This window comes from Nomascus leucogenys, chromosome 9 (assembly GCF_006542625.1).
Source record: "Nomascus leucogenys isolate Asia chromosome 9, Asia_NLE_v1, whole genome shotgun sequence".
NCBI lineage: Eukaryota > Metazoa > Chordata > Mammalia > Primates > Hylobatidae > Nomascus > Nomascus leucogenys.
This window is the reverse complement of record NC_044389.1, coordinates 14,196,531-14,219,259: the sequence shown is the minus strand read 5'-3', so window position 1 is coordinate 14,219,259 and position 22,729 is coordinate 14,196,531. Positions and strand designations below refer to the sequence as shown.

At 45.9% G+C, this 22,729-nt stretch overlaps 1 protein-coding gene across 6 annotated transcripts in view; it reads left to right on the top strand.

Moving 5' to 3' along the window:
• The window catches only part of NAV1 (neuron navigator 1), a 287,918-nt gene that overhangs the window by 233,904 nt on the left and 31,285 nt on the right, over window positions 1–22,729 (top strand). For 4 of the 6 annotated variants that reach the window (XM_030818659.1, XM_030818657.1, XM_030818656.1 and 1 more), the window contains 12 exons: window positions 7,675–7,813; window positions 8,267–8,564; window positions 9,429–10,122; window positions 10,659–11,105; window positions 12,547–12,588; window positions 13,631–13,779; window positions 15,667–15,837; window positions 16,939–16,991; window positions 17,755–17,778; window positions 17,890–17,967; window positions 20,998–21,081; window positions 21,684–21,795. In XM_030818659.1, the coding sequence (XP_030674519.1) occupies window positions 7,675–7,813; window positions 8,267–8,564; window positions 9,429–10,122; window positions 10,659–11,105; window positions 12,547–12,588; window positions 13,631–13,779; window positions 15,667–15,837; window positions 16,939–16,991; window positions 17,755–17,778; window positions 17,890–17,967; window positions 20,998–21,081; window positions 21,684–21,795 (2,291 nt within the window). The remainder of the gene's footprint in view (window positions 1–7,674; window positions 7,814–8,266; window positions 8,565–9,428; window positions 10,123–10,658; window positions 11,106–12,546; window positions 12,589–13,630; window positions 13,780–15,666; window positions 15,838–16,938; window positions 16,992–17,754; window positions 17,779–17,889; window positions 17,968–20,997; window positions 21,082–21,683; window positions 21,796–22,729) is intronic. The other 2 variants (XM_030818658.1, XM_012502004.2) reach the window with 2 other exon arrangements.

Below are 22,729 nucleotides of genomic sequence, written 5' to 3'. Positions count from 1 at the left end.
TATAAATACTAGGAGCTTGGGCCGGGCGCGGTGGCTCACGCCTGTAATCCCAGCACTTTGGAGGCCGAGGCGGGTGGATCACGAGGTCAGGAGATCGAGACCATCCTGGCTAACATGGTGAAACCCCTTCTCTACTAAAAATACAAAAAATTGGCCGGGCGTGGTGGTGGGCGCTTGTAGTCCTAGCTACTCGGGAGGCTGAGGCAAGAGAATGGTGTGAACCTGGGAGGCGGAGCTTGCAGTGAGCCGAGATCGTGCCACTGCACTCCAGCCTGGGCGACAGAGCAAGATTCTGTCTCCAAAAAAAAAAAAAAAAAAAATACTAGGAGCTTGATGACTGCTCGATTGAAGTTGAATTTAACCCTAGGCAGAGTTTATAGGGATTAAACTCAGGTAGTCTGGCTCCAACATCTGTGCTCTTAATCATTATACTACATTAATGATGGCTCATGAATAATCTTGATAAATAGGCTGTAGAATATTTTTTTGAAAATACAGAGAGACAGGGTCTCACTATGTTGCCCAGGCTGGTCTCAAACTCCTGGCCTTAAGCAATCCTCCCTCCTCAGCCTCCCAAAGTGCTATGATTACTGGAGTAAACCATCATGCCCAGCCAGGCTGTAGAATTTTTATTTTATCATGTCAGTAACAGAGAGCTAATGAAGGTTTTGCTAAGTGCCACACTTTTGGGTGATTAGGCTTCCGATTATATTCAGTGCATGTCAGAGGGAAGGAGGATCTCTACAGAGTAGAGCTGATAAGAAGTCTTTCACAGTGGCTCAAGTGAGAGGACATTAGGCTCTGAACCAGAGCAAAGGCAGGGGAAAGTTAAAGGAAGAGATAGATTTGAGAGGAAAGTGGTAATACAATCAACGATGTATTACAATCTTGATGAGGAGGGGGAAGAAAAAGGAGTTGAAGACATACCTAAGTTTTTGATAGAGCAATTAGGGGAAAAGGTGATACTTTTTGGTGGAAATAGGGAATGAGATGTGTAAATTTTGGAGGGTAGACTAGATGATATGAGGAGAATAGTAAGTGGGAAAATAAGTATCCCGTGGAGAAAGTTCTTTAATTTACCTCTATAATCTGTTATAGCTCCCTTGAAATATCCATTGACAAGGTTCTTCATTTTCATTGTCCTGTTATATCTGACTCAATCTCTCATATGCTCATTCAGACTCATTTCCTCTCTGTTCTGGGGGTAGATGAAAATGACAAAGTGCCATTGTTCTTATAAGAACTCGCCCCAAATAAAAACTTTTGACACCATTTCTCTCGTACATCAGTAGCCTGTTGGTAGTTGTTTGGATTTGTAGATTAGATTATACAGGTTATTGAGGTCTCTGCATTCTTTGTTGTTTTCACCTCCTCGTGAATTTAGGCCTAGCTTGTTGTTGCCCAGCTCTCTTTTCTGTACTTGAGATCTATGTGAGAAATAAATATAAAGAGAAATGGGAGGGAGACAGCAAAATCCAGCTTAGAATGAGCAAAGAAATTATTTCTGCCAAACAACAGATGCAGTAGCCCTCCATAACTCTGAGCCCTGTCCTCTTTACTTGATTCTTTTTGGTGCCATATTTAAGCTGCCTTCCTTTCTCCCTGCTATCTTGAGTGACCAGGCAGTTGCTTTGCAGTACTCTGACTGATGAACTGATAAAATTTGCAAACTCTTCTAAAGACATTCTGTTCTTACACCTTAACCAGTCATATGTTTCAGGATGGACAGTGTCCATCCAGCCTTTTTTCTCCTACAGCTCTTGAGTCTTCAAAAAAAATCATCTAGCCCAGGTGCAATGGCTCATGCCTGTAATTCCAGCTCTTTGGGAGGCTGAGGCAAAAGGATCACTTGAGCCCAGGAGTTCATGACCAGCTTGGGCAACATAGCAAGACCCTGTCTCAAAAAAAAAAATTATCTAGATGGTTTCTTCTGCCTCTGTGTAATTTGACTTTGGAACTCCAAAGCTAATGTCTCCTCACCTCTCTCTACTCAAAGGCTACCCACCAGGATATCTTATCCAAAAGAGTAACTTAGGATATATTTCACATATTTCACAACTACCACAAAAGTTAAATAAAAATAAAGCCTTTTTCTTTTCATAAGTCATAAAACCACAAAGACAAAGAATAGGAGAAGAAAGAGATAATAGTGATGAGATCATGGGATGCTGGAAATCAGACTGGCAAGTATGAACTGATGGATCAGACTTAAAGTCGAATCCTGAGCCAGCAGTGGAGGAAGTGGGGCAGCAACTCAATTTGCACCCCAGAATCCTCAAAAAGCTTCATAATTGGTGGCATCAGGTAGCTTTAATAGGGGAAAAGGTAAGTCTAAAAACAAGAGGACTGGGTGAAAATTTATATAAAAAACACTTAGACTCTCAGATTCTCCCCTCCATTCCCCTCCATCTGCTCCCAAAGGGGGAGCCCTTTCCCTCCATTAACAGAAGACTGGAGACATTTTCTGGAGAGAGTAAAACAGGTAGTCTCTGGACTGGTGGACTCCTGACACAAGTGAGGGCATAGATTTTGAACTAAAACAAGGGAGAAGGGAATAAATGAAACTTTGCATATTGAATGTTGAAAGCTCCAGGCTCTTCTCTAACTCAGCTCGTAGAATGCTGGTCTTACATGCTGCAGGCTGGAGTTTGGAAGATTCACCTCTAGGAAATCTGACCAACCCACGAGAAAAAACTTAAATGAATCAGTCCAATCTCATCTCCCTATACTGAAGCCATAGTTGACAAGTCCTACTGCATGTGCACAAAGGTTCTCAATAACTTATAATGAGTGTCCCAGCCTTCCATATAAGCAAACAGCCAAGCTTCATCACACATCTCAGAAGGTCTATAACATGAAGTCCCGCCAGTACAAACAGAACAAAGCAACTTGGAACCATAAACTATGCAAGGACATTGGAAACCTGCCCCTCCAAATGAATGAGTGAATGAATGTCTCCGAGAGTTGAAAAAGAGATTGTATCCTTGAAAGAAAGAACAGTATGCTGTTTAAAATTTTTTAAAGAAGCCTTGGAAATTTAAAATATGGTAGAAGCCTGGGCGCAGTGGCTCGCAACTGTAATCCCAGCACTTTGGGAGGCTGAGGAGGGAAGATTGCTTGAAGCCGGGAGTTTGAGACCAGCCTGAACAACATAGTGAGACCCTGGCTCCACAAAAATTTTAAAGTTAGCTGGGCATGGTAGCACATGCCTATAATCCCAGCTACTCAGGAAACTGAAGCAGAAAGATCACTTGAGCCCAGGAGTTTGAGGCTGCAGTGAACTATGGTGCATTACCACACTCTAGCCTGGGTAAGAATGCAAGATCCTGTCTCTAAAATATACATATACATATATACAATACCCATACATACATTTATGTGTATATATATATATGTCTATATATTTATATGTGTGTGTACTTATATATGTATGTGTGATAGAAGAAATGAAAAACTTAATAGAAAGGATGGAAGATAAAATTGAGGCCATTGCTCAAAAAGTAGAATTTAGCAGCCAGCCAGAGTGGCTCAAGCCAGTAATCCCAGCACTTTGGGAGCCCAAGGTGGGAGGATCACTTGAGACCAGCCTGGGCAACATAAGGAGACCTTGACTCTACAAAAAAAAAAAAAAAAAGGTCGGGCACAGTGGCTCACACCTGTAATCCCAGCACTCTGGGAGGCCGAGGCGGGCAGATGACAAGGTCAAGAGATCGAGACCATTCTGGCTAACACAGTGAAACCCCATCTCTACTAAATACACAAAAAATTAGCCAGGCATGGTGGCACGCGCCTGTAGTCTCAGCTACTCAGGAGGCTGAGGCAGGAGAATCGCTTGAACCCAGGAGGCGGAGGTTGCAGTGAGCCCAGATCGCACCACTGCACTCCAGCCTGGGTGACAGAGCAAGACTCCATCTCAAAAAAAAAAAAAAGAGTTTTTTTTTTAATGGTGCTAGAAAATAAGAGAAATGTAGAAAATCAGCCAAAAAATCTATTAACTGAATTATAAATACTCTAGAAGAGAGGACTGAAAAATGAAGAGAAAATCATCAAAAAATTTTTGATAAAATTTCTCAAAACTGAAGGTAATGAGTTTGTAGATTCAAAGCATCTGGTAAAGTACCCAATACAATGGATAAAAAAAAAACTCCCACACCAAGGCACATCATTAGTGATGTTTCAGTGCACAAGAAGATGCTAAAAGTTCCAGAGGTGAGACAAAAAAACAGGTCACATACAAGGACAAAGAATCAGAAGGGCAACAATAGAAACAGACATAGAAACAATGCCTTTAGATTCTGAAAGGAGATATTTTCAGCTTAGAATTCTATGGCTACCCAAAATCTCACGTGTAAAGATGGAATAAAGACATTTTATGACATGTAAGATCTTACAAAGTTTACTTCCAAAGCACCCCTTTTCAGAAACCTACTGGAAGAGGTACTTCACTGAAACAAGGAATAAAACAAAGAGGAAGACTGAGGTTCCAGTTTAAGTCAGGTATAGAGAATCTCCAGGATAATGAATTTTGGTCCCATAATGTCAACTATTCAGCAGATCCAGAGAGCAAACAGCTAGAAGATATATGCATAGGGATATTTTTGAAGGATGCACAAAAAACTGTTAATAATAGTTACCTTAGAAGTAAAAATGGGAGGGCAAAAAAGGAGCACTTTTCCTTTTTCCTTTATATAATATTTGGATCCTTATTATAGCATGTACTATTTCTTTTGTTTTGTTTTGTTTGTAGTGACAGAGGTCTTGCTTTGTTGCCCAGGCTGGTCTTGAACACCTGGCTTCAAGGAGGAGTTTTGCACCCAGCCTTTTTTTTTTTAACAGAAGGTCTTGCTCTGTCACTCTTTAACTTTTATTTTTTTTCAAGCCATTCAAATGTAATAGTGGGTTTTTGTTGTTGTTGTTGTTGTTGTTGTTGTTGTTTAAAGAAAGAGGGCTGGGTGCGGTGGCTCACACCTATAATCCCAGCACTTTGGGAGGCCAAGGTGGGTGGATCACTTGAGGCCAGGAGTTGGAGACCTGCCTGGCCAACATGGTGAAACACCGTGTCTACTAAAAATACAAAAATTGCATACCTGTAATCCCAGCTACTTGGGAGGCTGAGGCACAAGAATCAATTGAACCTGGGAGGCGAAGGCTGCAATGAGCTGAGATTGTGCCACTGCCTTCCAGCCTGGGTGACACAGTGAGAGGAAAGAAAGAAAGAGAGAGAGGAAGAAAAAGAAAGAAACTATGCTGTCTTCAGTGGAGCATCTCCAGTGGAGATGCTTAACTCTCATGTAATGACAACAGAATTTTCCTTTTCTTCAGAATTTGCAAAAGAATTTTGCTAGGAAGTATTTATATCCTCTAGCCAATCTTCCTTGGTAATTCTAGGCTTATACTTCCTCACTGCAGGAAAAGAGCTTGGGAAGGAATGTCTTTTGAGCAAGGAGGACCCAAACGCTCTCCTAGAAGATAAATCCCCCTCCCCCATTTCAGTATTAAACTTTCCATAAATGTGGGGCAAAGGAAGGTTTCTTTGGGATTTCTGAGCTGCAGCAATCCTCTTTTTGCGAGAGTCCTTCCATAAGGCTTTCTTTGCCTCTCGACCTTAATTACCAATAATTAATCTCAGATGAAAGATTCAGTGCTACAGGCTTCCTCTGTCTTTGACTTAGAGAACATGCTGAGAATAGTTTGTTTGCTTGCTTGCCAAAGATCTTATCTTGACCCAGAAGAGCTGATAGGATCATAACACCAGCATTGATCTTTCCTCAGTATTCTTTCTCTACAAAGTGAGGGGGTATGACATCTTAGCCCAGGACAAATGTGAGGTTTAATATATATCAGGAGGAGAAGAGGGGAAGAGGTTGATTGTCACTCAATAACGGCTATGTTTCATAGTCATAAAATTTAAAGAACTCTGTAGTGTGTTCTAATCCCCATGCTTTCTTTGCTCTTTCTCAATGTATTTGGATAAATCACTACAGAGCAACAAAGCCAAAATGTCCAAACCGCCCACTTTCCTATTCCCAGCACATGAATTAGAGGGAGCCAGCTGAGATCTGGGCCAACCACTTAGATGACTTGTATGTCTGATTTTTGTTCCATGATATGAAACTCAAAATAAATCAAAAAGAAGAATTTTTTCAGATACCAGCTAATTCACACAAAAAAATCTTCAGCCTTTTAGTCCTTGCACATATGCAAAGCTGATAAACAAACCTTCTCTGAACACAGATAACAAGGATTTAGAAGTTAATTCCTACCGGCACAAACAGATACTCATGTATAGCAGTCTTACTGAACTTCTGTGTTCAGTTTTAGGCTCTAAAACTTGAGTGAAATCTGAAGAACTTTTTAAGGTCCAAAAGAAATTGAGAAAGACTTGGAAAACAGGATCTTTGAAGAAAGCTTGCAGGAGACATAATTTGAGCTTAGAAAACAATGCATGTGATCGAAAAGAAACATGTGAATAGCAAAGGTAGAATAAGAGGAAATTAATATAAATGGTAGAGGAGGCTAGTTTTGAGGTTAAGGGTAAACTTTCTGACTGAAACTTGTTAAGCCCAAAAATGAACAGCCAAGCCAGGTAGGTGGCTCACGCCTATAATCCCAGCACTTTGGGAGGCCGAGGCGGGCAGATCACTTGAGGTCAGGGGTTCGAGACCAGCCTGGCCAATATGGTGAAACCCTGTCTCTACTTAAAAAAAAAAAAAAAAAGTAGTTGGGTGTGGTGGCAGGTGCCTGTAATCCCAGCTTCTTGAGAGGCTGAAGCAGGAGAATTGCTTGAACCCCGGAGGCAGAGGTTGCAGCAAGCCGTAATTGCACCACTGCATTTCAGCCTGGGCAACAGAGCAAGACTCCGTCTCAAAAAAAAAAAAAAGAACAGCCAAATGAATGTTTGTAGAGCTCAAACTACAAAGATATAGAGGTTGTAGTAAGTTCACTTAGTGCATGAAGTAGCATTTTTGGATACAGATGTTTACAGATGAAGATGTTTAACAGCGGTATCTCCCTAATACCACAAACCTGATATTCCAAACAATTGGCAGAGAAATGAATCCATTCAGCACAAATTTGGCCCCTCTACATGGCCACAGCACCTTAAAATTGGTTCACTTAACAGAAGAACAGTATGTTCTGTTTAGAAGCAGGACCCGATCCCAGGATAGGGTGAACTGCATAAATGGAGGTGCAATGAGAAATGATAAAAGTCTAAGAGGTTCTAGAAAAGAGAAATCTTTTTCTGGGCCTCATTACCAGTTATAGACATTTTTAGAAAAGGAGGGAGAGAATAGATGCAGAACACGTCTAAAAATGAACAAAGATATGTTAATTTTAAGAATGGAGGTTGTTTACAGGGAGAGGAAATTGGTTTGTATAATTAGATTGATCCAAAAATTACCTTGCCTTTATAATATACCTTTCTGTTAAGGAGATAGGTTTTCTCTTGCCAGATAAAGACAGTCTCTTCCTTTTGTAAAAGAACATCACCAAATTACAAGGAAGTTTAAGTCACACTTTGAGTTGCTGGCAAACCCAGGACAAACCCCCAGGTTTTCTACTTTTGGCTAGCCTATATACTGGTGCAGAGCCATTCTTGCATCAATGTGAAACATTTATTTTTTGCCTGGGCTTCTGTTTTAACCATTGACCTTCATCTCTCCTGTCCTGTAGCTGGGATGAAAGCAGCTCCATCAGTAGTGGACTCAGCGATGCCTCAGACAATCTCAGTTCAGAAGAATTCAATGCCAGCTCCTCACTCAACTCCCTCCCAACCACTCCCACTGCTTCTCGCAGGAACTCAACAATAGTGGTACGTGAGTTTGCAAACACCCAAGCTGCCATCTCAAGATGAACCACAGGGCAAATGGCATTGTCTGTGTATGGGGTTGCACGTACACACGCACTCCATTGGATTGGTTCTCATAGGCCTTTGGCCAGGTCATTTTAGAGTTACCCCCACCCCCTCCCCCAAAAAAGCTAAGGCTACTCACCCAAGACATTAGATGTTGTCATATTGTCTATACTTAGTGCCTACACCAATCTAGAGTGATACATATGAGAGCTATTCCAACTGGAGAAAAAGAAACCCCGAGATATATGTCATCTGCTGTTGGAAACCCTAGGGGTATAGGTAGAAACCCTCAGTTTGACTTAATACTCTGAGATGAGCAGCACCAGGCACTAACTAAAATCAATCCTGTCAGCTATCCAGTCCCTCATCTGCATAGAAGTATCTCACTCTGCCTTTTTCTCTTTTCTTTAGCTACGCACAGACTCAGAGAAGCGCTCACTGGCAGAAAGTGGGCTGAGCTGGTTTAGTGAATCAGAGGAGAAGGCCCCTAAAAAACTGGAGTACGACAGTGGTAGCCTGAAGATGGAACCTGGGACTTCTAAGTGGCGGAGGGAGCGGCCTGAGAGCTGTGATGATTCATCCAAGGGTGGAGAACTGAAAAAGCCCATCAGCCTGGGCCACCCTGGTTCCCTGAAGAAGGGCAAGACCCCACCTGTGGCTGTAACTTCCCCCATCACTCACACAGCTCAGAGTGCCCTCAAAGTCGCAGGTGAGCCTGGAATAAAGGAAGGTACAAGGGCAAAGACCTAGTTCTTTGGTTGCCCCTCTTCTTAGTGGTCATTAACCCATAGGATGATAGCAAACATTTGCATAGTGCTTTAACAGACATCATGTTATCTGGTCTAAGGACAGTTCCGTGAGTTAGGAAAGATGGGTGTTATTATTTCCATTTTACAAATGTGGAGGAAATAGAAACTCAAAGAGGTTAAGTGGCTGGGCCAAAATCCCAGTTAATATGAGGTACAAGAGGAAGTATATTTATGTTTAGAGACTAGTTTGACCTCCTTCCAAACACTTCCAATGCTTGCTTGCTTCTTTCTCCCAAGTTAGTCACTCAAGGCACTTATTTTCATAAGATATGGCTTGACATCTCAGGAATATAAGAAAACAATAAATAAAATGGCTACAGCAAGAGAATTATAGTGCCCCCAAAGTTGGCCCCTTGGGTAACTTTTAGCCTTAATCAACATTTTCCTGTAGTCTCTAATTACTAAGAGATATTGTCATACTCTATTCCATTTGCTTCCCCACCTTTTTTTTCCCTTCCACAACTAGTTGTTAGATGGATATTCTTGATCATCTTTGTGTTTGCCTCTGCCATTTTAATCAAAATGGACTATTCTACTCTGGGAGCAAAACAAAATAAATTCCTAGCCTCCCCACCCCTCCCACCCAGAGTCTTTCAGACAAGAAACTTTATCAGCTTATCTTGTACCTGTTTACCCATATTTAGGCCTCTAAAAGTCTACAATACGTGGACAATGTTCCCTTCTCCCATGGAGGGAAAGAAAAGGATGAGTTTTTAAGATATTGGTCAATTTCAGCTCTTATCTCATTTCCCATCCTCTTGCAGGCAAACCTGAGGGCAAAGCTACAGACAAGGGTAAGCTTGCAGTGAAGAATACTGGACTCCAACGCTCCTCCTCTGATGCTGGTCGGGACCGCCTGAGTGATGCTAAGAAGCCCCCCTCGGGCATTGCCCGCCCCTCCACTTCGGGATCCTTTGGCTACAAGAAGCCTCCTCCTGCCACAGGCACAGCCACTGTCATGCAAACTGGTAGTTCAGCCACTCTCAGCAAGATCCAGAAGTCCTCAGGCATCCCTGTCAAGCCAGTAAATGGGCGCAAGACTAGCTTAGATGTTTCCAACAGCGCAGAGCCAGGATTCCTGGCTCCTGGAGCCCGTTCTAACATCCAGTACCGCAGCCTGCCCCGGCCAGCCAAGTCAAGTTCTATGAGCGTGACCGGTGGGCGGGGTGGACCTCGCCCTGTGAGCAGCAGCATTGACCCCAGTCTCCTCAGCACCAAGCAGGGAGGCCTTACACCTTCCAGACTGAAGGAGCCTACCAAGGTAGCCAGTGGGCGGACCACTCCAGCCCCTGTCAATCAGACAGATCGGGAAAAAGAGAAGGCCAAAGCCAAGGCAGTGGCCTTGGACTCAGACAACATCTCCTTGAAGAGTATTGGCTCCCCAGAAAGTACTCCCAAGAACCAAGCAAGCCACCCCACAGCCACCAAGCTGGCAGAGCTGCCACCAACCCCTCTCAGGTACCCAATGTGGGCAGCCGCCTCCTTGTCTGTTTGCTTTGTCATTCTTTTGCATATCTCTGCCCTCCTTGGACTAGATGAGGCATGGCCTATCCACCATTGTCTCTAGGCCTTTGCATGGCTCTTTCCCACCTCTCCCCCATATGCCAAGGTTCTGAAAGAATCTGGTTCCTGAAAGTTCTGAAAGACTGAATCCCTCTTTCAAAACTTACCTCATTTGTACTATTCTCTGATCAATGCTTACCCTGTCTTCAGCACTTGTATGGGTGATTTTACTGTTTATTTACACATATATACCTATTTGCATAAATTCACTTGTATCGCCCATGTGCATATGCTGGCCCCTTATCTAAGCTGAATGTGCCCCAAGTTGGGTATCAGGTTTCCTTGCATTGTATTTCACAACAGCATTAGGATAAGCCTCTGTGCTTAGCAAATAGGCAGAAAACAAGACTGGATAGGATTTCTTTAAGGTCCTATCTGCCTCTCACTCTGTAATTCTATTATTCTAAATATTTCGTTTGATCTTCTCTCAGGGCCACAGCGAAGAGCTTTGTCAAACCACCCTCACTAGCCAATCTTGACAAGGTCAACTCCAACAGTCTGGATCTACCATCATCCAGTGATACCACCCATGCTTCAAAGGTCCCAGATCTGCATGCTACAAGCTCAGCATCTGGGGGCCCTCTCCCTTCCTGCTTCACCCCTAGTCCGGCACCCATCCTCAATATTAACTCAGCCAGCTTCTCCCAGGGCCTGGAGCTAATGAGTGGTTTCAGTGTGCCAAAAGAGACCCGCATGTACCCCAAACTCTCAGGCCTGCACAGGAGCATGGAGTCCCTCCAGATGCCAATGAGCCTGCCTAGTGCCTTCCCCAGCAGTACTCCCGTCCCCACCCCACCTGCTCCCCCTGCTGCTCCCACAGAAGAAGAGACGGAAGAGCTGACTTGGAGTGGAAGCCCCAGAGCTGGGCAACTGGACAGGTAGGTAGACAAGACAGCAGAACCTCGGCCTGTCTCCGTGTCTTGGGCTCATTTTGCCATTGGCAATACTATCCTATATTTTATTGCCATTTTGTGACTTTTGACATTTTTTCACATATATTAAGTAATTTAATTTGCTTCACAACAACTCCATGAGATAGGTAAGATGTGTTTTTGTTTTTAAATTATTATTCTTATATTAAAAATGAAGAAACTTGCGCACAAAGTTAAATGACTCATCCAAGATCTCATAATTAGGTTAACCTATCATCCAGAGCTTTTGCTTCCTAGTCCAAAATCTTTTTGTTTTTGTTTTGTTTTTTTTTTTGAGATGGAGTTTCGCTCTTGTTGCCCAGGCTGGAGTGCAGAGGTGCAGTCTTGGCTCACTGCAATTTCTGCCTCCCAGATTCAAGCAATTCTTTTGCCTCAGCCTGCTAAGTAGCTGGGATTACAGGCACTTGCCACCATGCCTGGCTAATTTTTGTATTTTTAGTAGAGACCGGGTTTCACCATGTTGGCCAGGCTGGTCTTGAACTCCTGACCTCAAGTGATCTGCCTACCTCATCTTCCCAAAGTGCTGGGATTACAGGCATGAGCCACCGCACCTGGCTGCCCAAAATCTTTTCTATCACATCCTAGTTTTCCCCTCCCTTCCCCCATATGCCAAGGTTATCAAACTACCTATGTGGTAGTTTTTACCTACCATAATACGATCTATTTTTTTTTTTTTTTGAGATGGGGTCTCACTATGTTGCCCAGACTGGACTCAAAACTCCTTGGCTTAAACAATCCTCCTGCCTCAGCCTCCTGAGAGCTGCAACTACAGGCTCATGCCACTGTCCCTAGTGCCATAATATGATCTTTTAAATAGCTAACTATGCCTTAATTTCTTTTTTTTGTTTGTTTTGTTTTTTGTTTTTTTGAGATGGAGTCTTGCTCTGTTGCCCAGGCTGGAGTGCAGTGGTGCGATCTCGGCTCACTGCAAGCTCCGTCTCCCGGGTTCATGCCATTCTCCTGCCTCAGCCTCCCGAGTAGCTGGCCCTACAGGCGCCTGCCACCGTGCCCGGCTAATTTTTTGTATTTTTAGTAGAGAAGAGGTTTCACCATGTTAGCCAGGATGGTCTCAATCTCCTGACCTCGTGATCCACCTGCCTCGGCCTGCCAAAGTGCTGGGGTTACAGGCGTGAGCTACCGTGCCCGGCCTAACCATGACTTAATTTCTAATCAGAGAAATAACATTTAATATTTCAGATAAATTTTCTAAGTTGTAAGCCAAGAAGCAGGCTATAGCTATCTCTTGGTTTCTAGAGCTAAAGGGGGTCATAGTTTGATGTCCTGTGTCTAGGGTCTGCATACCTCACACCAATGGTTCTAAACTCTAGTTCCTAAGATGGACCCACATGCTTCTCTCTCTCTCTCTCTTTTTTTTTTATCTCCACAGTAATCAGCGGGATCGGAACACTCTTCCCAAGAAAGGGCTCAGGTAACCCTTTAATGTGTTTTTTCTTCCCTATAAATGGGACTGCTGGTGTGTATGAAAAATCATATCTCGACCTGTCCGAGGCTCCAGTCATGAATTTAGTCACCCTTTTAGCTGAATCATTTGTATGTGGTCCCATACAAGTACCACCTAGTACCCTGCCCAAGCTTAATATTATGTGAGTCAACTTTTACAGCAAGTGTTCTTTTTTTGGTGACAGGGGAGAAACAAGTTTGCACATGGGAATCATGCACTTACCTGCACTAGCCTATGCCATCCCAATCCTGGCTGAGCTTCATCTCTGTAATTTTCCTCCCTAAAAGTATGAGGGAGAACAGTCTGCTTCTTTGGTCACTCATCTGGGCTAGGGGCAGGACCTACCTGGTCATCCACTGTTCTGACAGCACTGAGTTGTTCAGTTGGGTGGCAACTATTGCAACTTTTTTTTTTTTTTTTTTTTTGAGAGGAAGTCTCGCTCTGTCACCCAGGCTGGAGTGCAGTGGCACAATCTCAGCTCTCTGCAACCTCCACCTCCCCGATTCAAGCGATTCTCCTGCCTCAGCCTCCCAAGTAGCTGGGGTTACAGGTGTGTACCACCACGCCCGGCTAAATTTTCTATTTTTAGTAGAGATGGGGTTTCACCATGTTGGCCAGGCTGGTCTCGAACTCCTGACCTCAAGTGATCCACCCACCTCAGCCTCCCAAAGTGCTGGGATTACAGGCATGAGCCACTGTGCCTGACCGACTCTTGCAACTTGAAAGCCCACACGTGGGATCATAAGTCTCTGTCCTGAACTTCTGAGGAGAAGTTCTAATGCCTCCTCCATCACTTCTGCCCCCACCTCAGAAACCCTTACAGGAATACCTGCTAGTCCTTCCACACCACCTCTTCCTCCCTCCTTGGGCAGCCCTGACTGCTCCCTCTTTTCCATGTCCTGCTTTCAGAATCTCCTGGCTCCAGCCTAGTTCAGACACTCTTCACACCAACTAAACCTCTGACGGCACTTGCTAGTCCCAGACTGAGTTCTTCTGCTGCCTCCTACAGGTACCAGCTTCAGTCCCAGGAGGAGACCAAGGAGAGGCGACATTCCCATACCATTGGTGGGCTGCCTGAATCTGATGACCAGTCAGAGCTGCCTTCTCCCCCTGCACTTCCTATGTCTTTGAGTGCAAAGGGCCAACTTACCAACATAGGTTAGTGTTTTCAGTCACTCACTGTGGCATGGGGTGAAGCAGGGGTCACCCTGCAGGGTGAGGTGAGGCAGGTGGGCTTTGGGTTTCATCTCATATTTGACTCATGCTGTATTGGGTTGTTTCATGGTGCCTCAGTTTATCCACCCAAAGTAAGATTGAAGGTAGAGTACTTCGAGATCCTAAACTGAAAAGTTGCCCCTGGGCACAATTTGTAGGGTCCTTTTAGCATCAGAGAGCCTGAATGGTGGCATGGAAAAGCTGTAACCCAAAGCCCAGAGATCAAACCAGTGCAAGAGCAGGCACATTGAACTGCCAGAAAGGAGCCACCACACCCAGTGCTACTAGGGCCAGCTAATGAGAGGGCAATACTGAAATGTCAGGCCGACGGGGAGGAAGGAGGGAAAGGTTGTCGATTGCCAAGGACGAGATCTGCCTCCAAACTCAGCCAAGTCCAGATTCCTCAACTGCTCTGGCTGAGCCCAGGCCATCCTAACCCTGAAGGCAGGGCTGACTAAGATGTGTCCTGGCCACACCCTTCCTAAAGCCTAGCGAGAAAGGAGAGCTAGGAAATAAGGAAGTGACTTGGAGACAAGAAGGAGAGGAAGCATCAGGTGGAGGGTCTGGCCTAGCACAGAAGCACACCAGCCCCAGTGCTGTGAAGCAGTATGCCATGATTGGCCTACTAGGAACCCATTCAGGAACAGTGCCTGGGATAGGCCTGTTATCTGCTTGCTGCATCTCTTTAAATCCATCTCTTCTTTCAGCTGAGTAAAAGAAATCAGTTAATAAAAGACAAGGACCTGTAACACACCCATGCAATGACTGTGGGGAATTTGAGGAAAGACTAGGAATTGGGATCACTTGGCCTAGGGAAAAGAACCATTCTTCAGACAGGATCATCTGCCCTCTGAAGGGCTACTAAATGGAGGATGGGGCCAGCTTGTTCTCTATCTCCATTGAAGACCAAATAAGAATTGCATTTATGCTGTAGAATGAGGGGCTGGGCTAAGCAATAATTACCTTAGGAATTTGAAAAGGTCAACAGAGAGGTGTGCCATCTTCTTCTGCACAGGTCTTTATGGACAGATTAGACATCCACCTGCCTGTATGGAGGCAGAAGAATAGACAAGGGAGCTCCTTGTGGGTATGAAACCCTGAAAGGCTGTAATCCCAGCAATGGGCAAAGGGGTAAGGCATCTGCAGGTTAACAGGATTCAGCTGAACCCAGCTTCAAAGCACATTCCACAAGCCTTACCTGACACTTTCACCTGCTCTGTCCATCTGACCTTCAAGCCGGGGCAATGCTAGGCAAAGAGGGCCATGTTTCTTGATGCTTTAGAGCCAACCCAGTCACTCAGAGTGACACTACTTTGTGGGGAGATTCTCACGCCCTTCCACAATGCCAGGGCAATGGGATCCCGTAGCCCAGCCCCCTTCTCTAGCTGGTGCTTTTTCATCATTCAGATCTGGGTCTTGGTTTGAATTTTCAGTCCTCCTGAGCTGGCAGTTGTGTTTTAGAGAACCACAGCATCTCATTTTCATCAGCACATCCGAGTGATGTGAAGGTCTCAGAAAAGCTGCCAGGCCCCCAGCCTAACCTTCAAAAGCAACAACTCTGAGGCAGGCAGGGTTGAGGGAAGGTCTTTATTCCAGACAGCAGGGTCCTTCTCCATTAGGGCTTGATCTCCCCAGGAGGGACCCCGCTCCTAACCACCAGCTGCTTGCACACTCCCACCACTGCACCTGCCCCTTCCTCTCCTGCCCTCTCCCCATTTGCCTCTCATGCTCCCGGTGCTCCATCCCCCAAGGGCCCGGAGAGCTGATGACCCTGCCTCTTTTCCTGCCCTCCTGCTCCCTCTCCTGTCCCCCTTCCCTCTGTCCTTCCAGTGAGTCCCACTGCGGCCACCACGCCAAGAATCACCCGCTCCAACAGCATCCCCACCCACGAGGCGGCCTTCGAGCTGTACAGCGGCTCCCAAATGGGGAGCACCCTGTCCCTGGCCGAGAGACCCAAGGGAATGATTCGGTCAGGATCCTTCCGAGACCCCACGGACGATGGTGAGACTTCACGCCAGCGCGGTTCACGCTCATTCCAGCTCTGCTGGGTCCCCTCACCCACCACCTCCACTCCCACCACTCCCACCACCACACACACATATGATTCACAGAACATCAAGTTGGGCCATTTCAGTTTTTTCTCCCCATCCCTTTGAAGGGTCTGGGGGCCCAGAAACCTTGGGTGGCACATCTAGCACTGGGGCATTGGGATGGAGCATCCATCACTGGGGCTGGGGGAGGGAAACTGAGCATGGAAGGGTTAAATGGCACCCCTCAGGATGCTCTGAAAACCACAGCTTCTCTCCTCCTCATTCTAGCTACAGTCTTTCCTCCCCACAGTCTCTCAAATATATGAAAAGAAAACAGGACATAATAGTAGCTCTTAATAAATCCTTACAAATAATTAGGCATCTCATTTCTCTTTCAAATATGTTCCAAAGATGAGCATCAGGGAGGGCCATCTGACTGTTGGTGGTGATCTGGGTGTTAGTACTGATCAGAGCTAGAAGACCAGGCTTATGGCAGGTTAGCTCTCCCATTATTATTTTCAAGATGGTCACTCCAGGAGGCATCTGCTGCAGACATGCTTTAGTTCTCACCGTAGGTTCTACTGAATAATCAGAATGAGTATTCCTCACTTAAATATTGTTTTCATCTGAATGATCCCCAAGATCCTAAGCACATCCCCCAGTGATGAGAGGAGGAGGCACGGGCAGAATTGCAATATTTGTTCTGAGCAACTCTGATGAGAAACTCCCCTCTCCTGCGGCTAAAGTGCTTTCCTGACTGGGAAGATAAGATGATGACTATCCATGAAAGTCTCCTTTCCCTTCTCTGAAATCCTGTGCCCCTCAGAGCAGGCTGAGCAAGGGACTGCCATACCCAGGCTGCCAGAGAATGTAGGCTGAAAGAGGAGGCTAGCTCGACTCAAGACCTTGCTTTGGGCTGTTTTGATACCAGTTGGGTTCCCTACTCTGTTCTTTCTGTTTGCTCCAGATGCCCTCCAGAATCATAATCCAAACTCCTGCCTTAGGGGGTCTTCCAAAAACCCCTTGTCCCTGGAACCCACTGTTAACTCTTTGTGTTCTCCTTCTCTTTCAGTTCACGGCTCAGTGCTGTCCCTGGCCTCCAGTGCCTCCTCCACCTACTCCTCAGTAAGAGCATTAACTTCTCTTCCCCTCTCATCCCCTCTCCTCTACCATCCAATGCTCCCTAGAACCTCGTTGGAGTTGGGTAACTGGGTGGGGGATGGGGGCACTGCTGGCTCTTCACTGTACCCATTGGGGTGGGAGTGGGGGAGGCACCTAGAGCTCGTAGCACTCACTTGGGTGCCTCAGGTCCTCAGTGCTCTTTCTGGCCCTACCACCAGCTCCTGAGCAACTCTGGTGATTTTTGTTCCCCTCCTTTGAAAAATGGAGAATCCCCATGTTAGCAAGCCCTTTCTGTGCCATGGTGGATGGGAAGCATTTATGGCAAGGTGAGATGAATAGATTTCTAGGACCCGGGCTCCAGAACCCTAGAAGTGACCGAGTGTTTATTGTGGGGCATCAGCCACAGCATTTGGCTATTAGGCATTTCTTGATTCGTAGATTTGTTTTGCTGCTAATTCTTTACTCCAAGTTGCTGGCAATAACCGTTAGTTCTCAAACCGACCAAAGTCTCATTTCCTAGCCTTTTTGGCAATGACAAAGTTTGCTGGAGATGAGCTCCAAAGAAATATTTTATTGAAACCCTAGTATAGATCTGAGCCGAGTCCTGTGAGGAGCCAGGGCCAGGAAACAAGAGTTTCAGCCTCTCTGCACCTCTGAGTCATGCTTCTGCACATTTCCTACCCTGCCACTGGGACCTGACTTCTTCACCTCCATAGTAACTACTTCCTTTCTCTCTCTTTCTCTCCTTCTGTGCTCCCTTCTTCAGGCTGAGGAGAGGATGCAATCTGAGGTAGGGTGCAAAGCCTTTGTCTCTGCTTGTTAACATCACTGCACCCCGTTTTCCTTCCAAATCTTAAACAGCTTCTGCAGCCAGTAGTTTGTATTTCTCTTCCTTTTACAGCAAATCCGGAAGCTTCGTAGGGAACTGGAATCATCCCAGGAAAAAGTGGCCACCTTGACGTCTCAGCTTTCTGCCAATGTGAGTGCCATGAAGTACGGAAAGATCAAGGCCGTTATTTTGACTATAGTTAGACAAGTTCAGCCAAGGGAGGAAAATTACCTGGTAAGGTATCGCCTGGACTGAGACTTCAAGGGCATGGGTCTTCTTCACAGCTCTACAATAGAAGACTAGGGGATTGTTCTTCCCCTTCCCCTTCTCTGAGCCTCAACTTTTATGAAGAACCATTTTGCTTCTATTCTAATTAATAGGTATGGATGAGTTCATGTCTGATGGGCTGAGCTCCCTAGAGAAAGAGAAGAAGATTGATTATCAGTGGTTCTGCATGGAGGCAGAAACAACCTTGCCATTGGCCATGGACAAAAGCAGTTATGGATTATAATTATAGGGCTCTTAGAGCCTTTCCACTGCCCTGGGGGGTGTTCATGTCTTTGTTCATGCCACGTAACTGTGCAGGCACATAATTGGTCATTAGAATTCTGTCTGGTGACCACGACACTACTGAGAAACCTAACTCCCATTCTGGTCTGACTCCTTCATTCCCAACTGCCTTTTTTGAGTAGTCTCCTTGGGCAGATGGTAGAAACAATCTGAAATTCAGGTTGAGAGCTAGAGTTCTTTGTTTCTACCCTCAATACCTCCATTTAGAATGAGTCTATTTCTTTAGGCCTTAGTTTTTCTACCCTGTGACATGGGCAGAAATGAAGCCACCTCCTCTAACCAGGCTGTGGTAGTTTCTCCCCTGTGACTGAGTTGCAAACAGAGAACATAAGAGCCATTTTCCCCCAAAGCTGTAAACAACAGCTGAGCCGGATCTGCAGGAGCTTTCCAAGTGTCTGCACAAAAGTAACCATGTCTGCAATTTCCGCAGTAGTTTCTGGTTTTCTCTCTGCCCTTCCTCTCTGGTGAACCCAGCTGTCAGGCCTGGGGTCTATCCCTCGGAATTAGGTAGAAGAATATCCACCAAGATTCTGAATGTTTCCAACACATTTCAGCAGCAGTTCCCTCACCACACTAGTTATTCTCTCGATTCTCTTTTTCCAAACCCTCAATTCCTAAGTTGTACCAGTTTGTTTGAAGCTCATGTTAAGCCCTTTTTCCCACTCTTGGGGGACCCATAAGAATTGTAACATAAACAAGAACCATCTTTTCTCTCCCTTGTGCCACACCCACCAAAGCAAATGGCCTGGGTCACGTCCTGCACACCCCAGGAAATTTATGTCTGGGAGATGCTGGAGGGGAGAGGCGCCAGGGAGGCAGAGAACATTATTATGTCTGATTCATTTACACTGCAGTCTGTCAGCCACCATGCTGTCAAGGCTGGGCTGAGGCCAAGAAATTGAATTTAGAGGGTGATTTTTCTTAGAACAGGAAGTTCCATTTGGCTAAGAGAGAACAAACTAAACACCCAGACATGGTGGGTTCCGCATCTTAAAGGCAGATTTTTGCCGAGGGTCAGAACCCTGCCCTCAAGCAGGAGATGGGATGCTGGGACTCTAGGAAGGTTCCACAGCTCTCTTCAGGATTCTGTGACTCCAAACCAAACTTTTGTCATGTTCCATGGAACTTCCTAGCTACTAAAGCTGAGGGCACACCCTGGATGGAGGGGCCCAGACCACTTTACCCCTCTCAAATGCTAGCCTTTCTGCAGCACCACTGCTTAGCTCTGAGGTCTTACAGGTACCCTAGTCTGGGGTTGGGATTAGGGGAAGGGTCAATGTAGGGAGAGGAAGTGTAGGGGAGACGGGGGAGAAAGCCCAGCCAGAGCAAAAGGGGTCCCCTGGATGGGGAAAGGCAGCACAGAAGAGCATACAGGGGTTCTCGGGGCCTCTCATGAGTAGTCTTCCAGGGACTACAAGGAGTCTACAAGCAGACATGCAGGGATGTAGAGAAGCAAACCAGAGAAGACCTGAGGTCCAGAAGACAGATGTTCCCTGCACAGTGGGTGAAAGGAAACTGCTCAGGTTGTGACATATTATAATCTCCTCAGAGCCCAGGCCTTGACAGATTTATAGTAAAAGTGCAAGAGGAAGCCCTAACTGGACTAAAGGGATTGCCTCCAGCCCTGGTCCTATGAAGTAGGCTCCAGACATGCGGGGCAGTGGATGAAAACGAGAGTTGACCCAACAGGGAGGGAGAACTGTAAGCCAGCAGGAGCCATGAGAATGCCATGGATTACCTGGAGCTCTGCATGAAGGAGCTGCCCAGAGTATGCCCACTTCTTGCCAGGGTCACCAACTTGCTCAGATAGTCTCACGATGGCTATTTCTCCATCCCCAAGTGCTGCCCTTTCTAGCCCCCGGCCTCATTCCCTTTACCTTGCCTATACATCTTGCAGCCAGTTGGCCAGCTAGAGGTCAAACTATGCCAAACCAAGTGGCCTTAGCTCCTCCACTCAGCACCTTTCCGAACTAGCCTGCCTCTTATCCAGAGAGCCCGTTGGTATCCTTCACTCCTCATGAAACAGACCTGACACCTAGTGGCCAAACGGTGGAATGCCCCTGCAGTTTCCTTCCAGCCTTGCAAACCTGGAGATCCCGGAACAAGGAGCAGCTGCAAAGCAAGAAAGGGTGAAGCAGTGGAGTAGCAGAGGAGGAAGAGATGCACCAGATAGTTTCTGCCAGGAGATTATTTGGTCCCTTGGGGCCGGCCCATTCCACAATGCAGGAGTTAAACCAAAATAATAGGAACGACCCCAGAGGCTATGGCCCGCCTACCAAGTTGGCCACACCAAATATCACATAGAGCAGAGGGACAGTCCTACCTCTGGTAGATGATGGGTTTTAGATCTCAAGTCTCCAGGAGCCTCCAAAAACCTGCCCTACCCTCAACCTGGCTTCATTATTCAAGAAGCTGGTTCCCACCAGAAAATTTCTTTGATTTCCCCTTTGTCTGCTCAGGGAAATCAATATTTTTTTAACCACCAAGAGGTTTGTTGGCATTAGTCAGCTCCGAGATACAGGAAATCAGTTAAAACTATTTCCCATTGTCAGTTATTGCCTTTCCCCCAGCCTTATGCAACTTAGCAATCTCTTTCTGTATTTGTTTCAGGCTAATCTGGTGGCTGCTTTCGAGCAGAGCCTGGTGAATATGACATCCCGCCTGCGACACCTGGCAGAGACGGCCGAGGAGAAGGTGAGAGGCCTGGGAAAGGGAGGGAGGGGTGGGTGCGGCGAGGGGGTTCTCCTGGACAGAGAGGCCAAGGCTGACCTCCTCTTCTTGCTCATGAATGGCAGTTTCTCCCCACCTCACTGTGACCCTGGATTCTCAATCTGCCCCCCAATACAGTGTGAGCATATTCCTTATCCCAATGCCCTGCCCTTCTCTATCAAGTTTCATAGAATTCCAATGCCTCACCCATTGCCTGGCATAGCATAAGGGCTCCTGCTAATCCCAGCTAATGACGCTGTTTTCTTTTTTTTTTTTTTTTTTTTTTTTTCGAGATGGAGTTTTGTTCTTGTCACCCAGGCTGGAGTGCACTGGCACGATCTTGGCTCACTGCAAACTCTGCCTCCCGGGTTCAAGCGATTCTTCTGCTTCAGCTTCTCAAGTAGCTGGGATTACAGGTGCCCACCACCACGCCCAGCTAATTTTTGTATTTTTAGTAGAGACCAGGTGGCCAGGCTGGTCTTGAACTCCTGACCTCAGGTGATCCGCCCACCTCAGCCTCCCAAAGTGCTGGGATTATAGGTGTGAGCCACCGTGCTCAGCCAACACTATTTTCATTTCTCTCTTAGGACACTGAGCTGCTGGATTTGCGAGAAACCATAGACTTTCTGAAGAAAAAGAACTCTGAGGCCCAGGCAGTCATTCAGGGAGCCCTTAATGCCTCAGAAACCACACCCAAAGGTAGGACATCCAGCCACAGATTGAGAGGGAACAGGGAGCAGGAAAGGAAGAGTATTACAAATTTTTATCTGGGCCCATAGTATTCCAGGTCCTATATCAAATCTCTAGAAGGTGAGGGCCTTTAGATACCCTTCAGTGTGATGTCTGGACTGGTCAGTGAGGAGTACCAGGGGCATGACCCCAGCTTCCTAGGGCATGAAGGCAAGTAGAGGAGACCTGTAAGCCCCAGGGGTCCTCTCCTTAACCTTTACGTCAGGGCCAAAGAGCCATCAAAGACCATCGTTAAAATAGCCCTTTACATTTTTATGCAAATGTATTGTGTGTCCACACACACACACACACACACACACACAATCTTATTTGATCCTCACTTTAGTTCTCCAAGGGAGATGCAATCTACTCTTCCAATGAAACGACCAAAGCTCACATAGGTTATATGGTGCTGAAATGGCAAGTTAGCCTGGATGTTTAGTAACCAGTCAAGCTTTGCTACAGAAGTCAAGATGGACAGGAGTCTGATGCCACCAAATCTGTGATCTCTAACTCCAATCATGTCTTCAAGATACCTTGGCAGTCCTCTTACTTGTGCACAGTCAGTTTTCTTTTTTATTCCGCTTTCAGCAATTCCCAGCTTTCATTGCTTTTTTCAAGCTCCTCATTCCACCACTGACTTGCCTTACTCTGAACATAGCTTTGGCCTCCTCCTTAGTTAAGAAAATGAACATTTTCAAGAGAGAACTCCCTTGACTCTTCCCCACTCCATGCGTTTATATTCATCCAATACTTATTTATTTGTCTCCATTTTGTTGGAAGGATCCATCCCTTCTGGCCAAGAGTGACCACTGATCTAATGTTTTGGGATGCCCTCTTTAGCAACCATACAACCCCCCTTTACCCCACACATGCCCTTTTCTACCTCTCTGATCTCTTATGC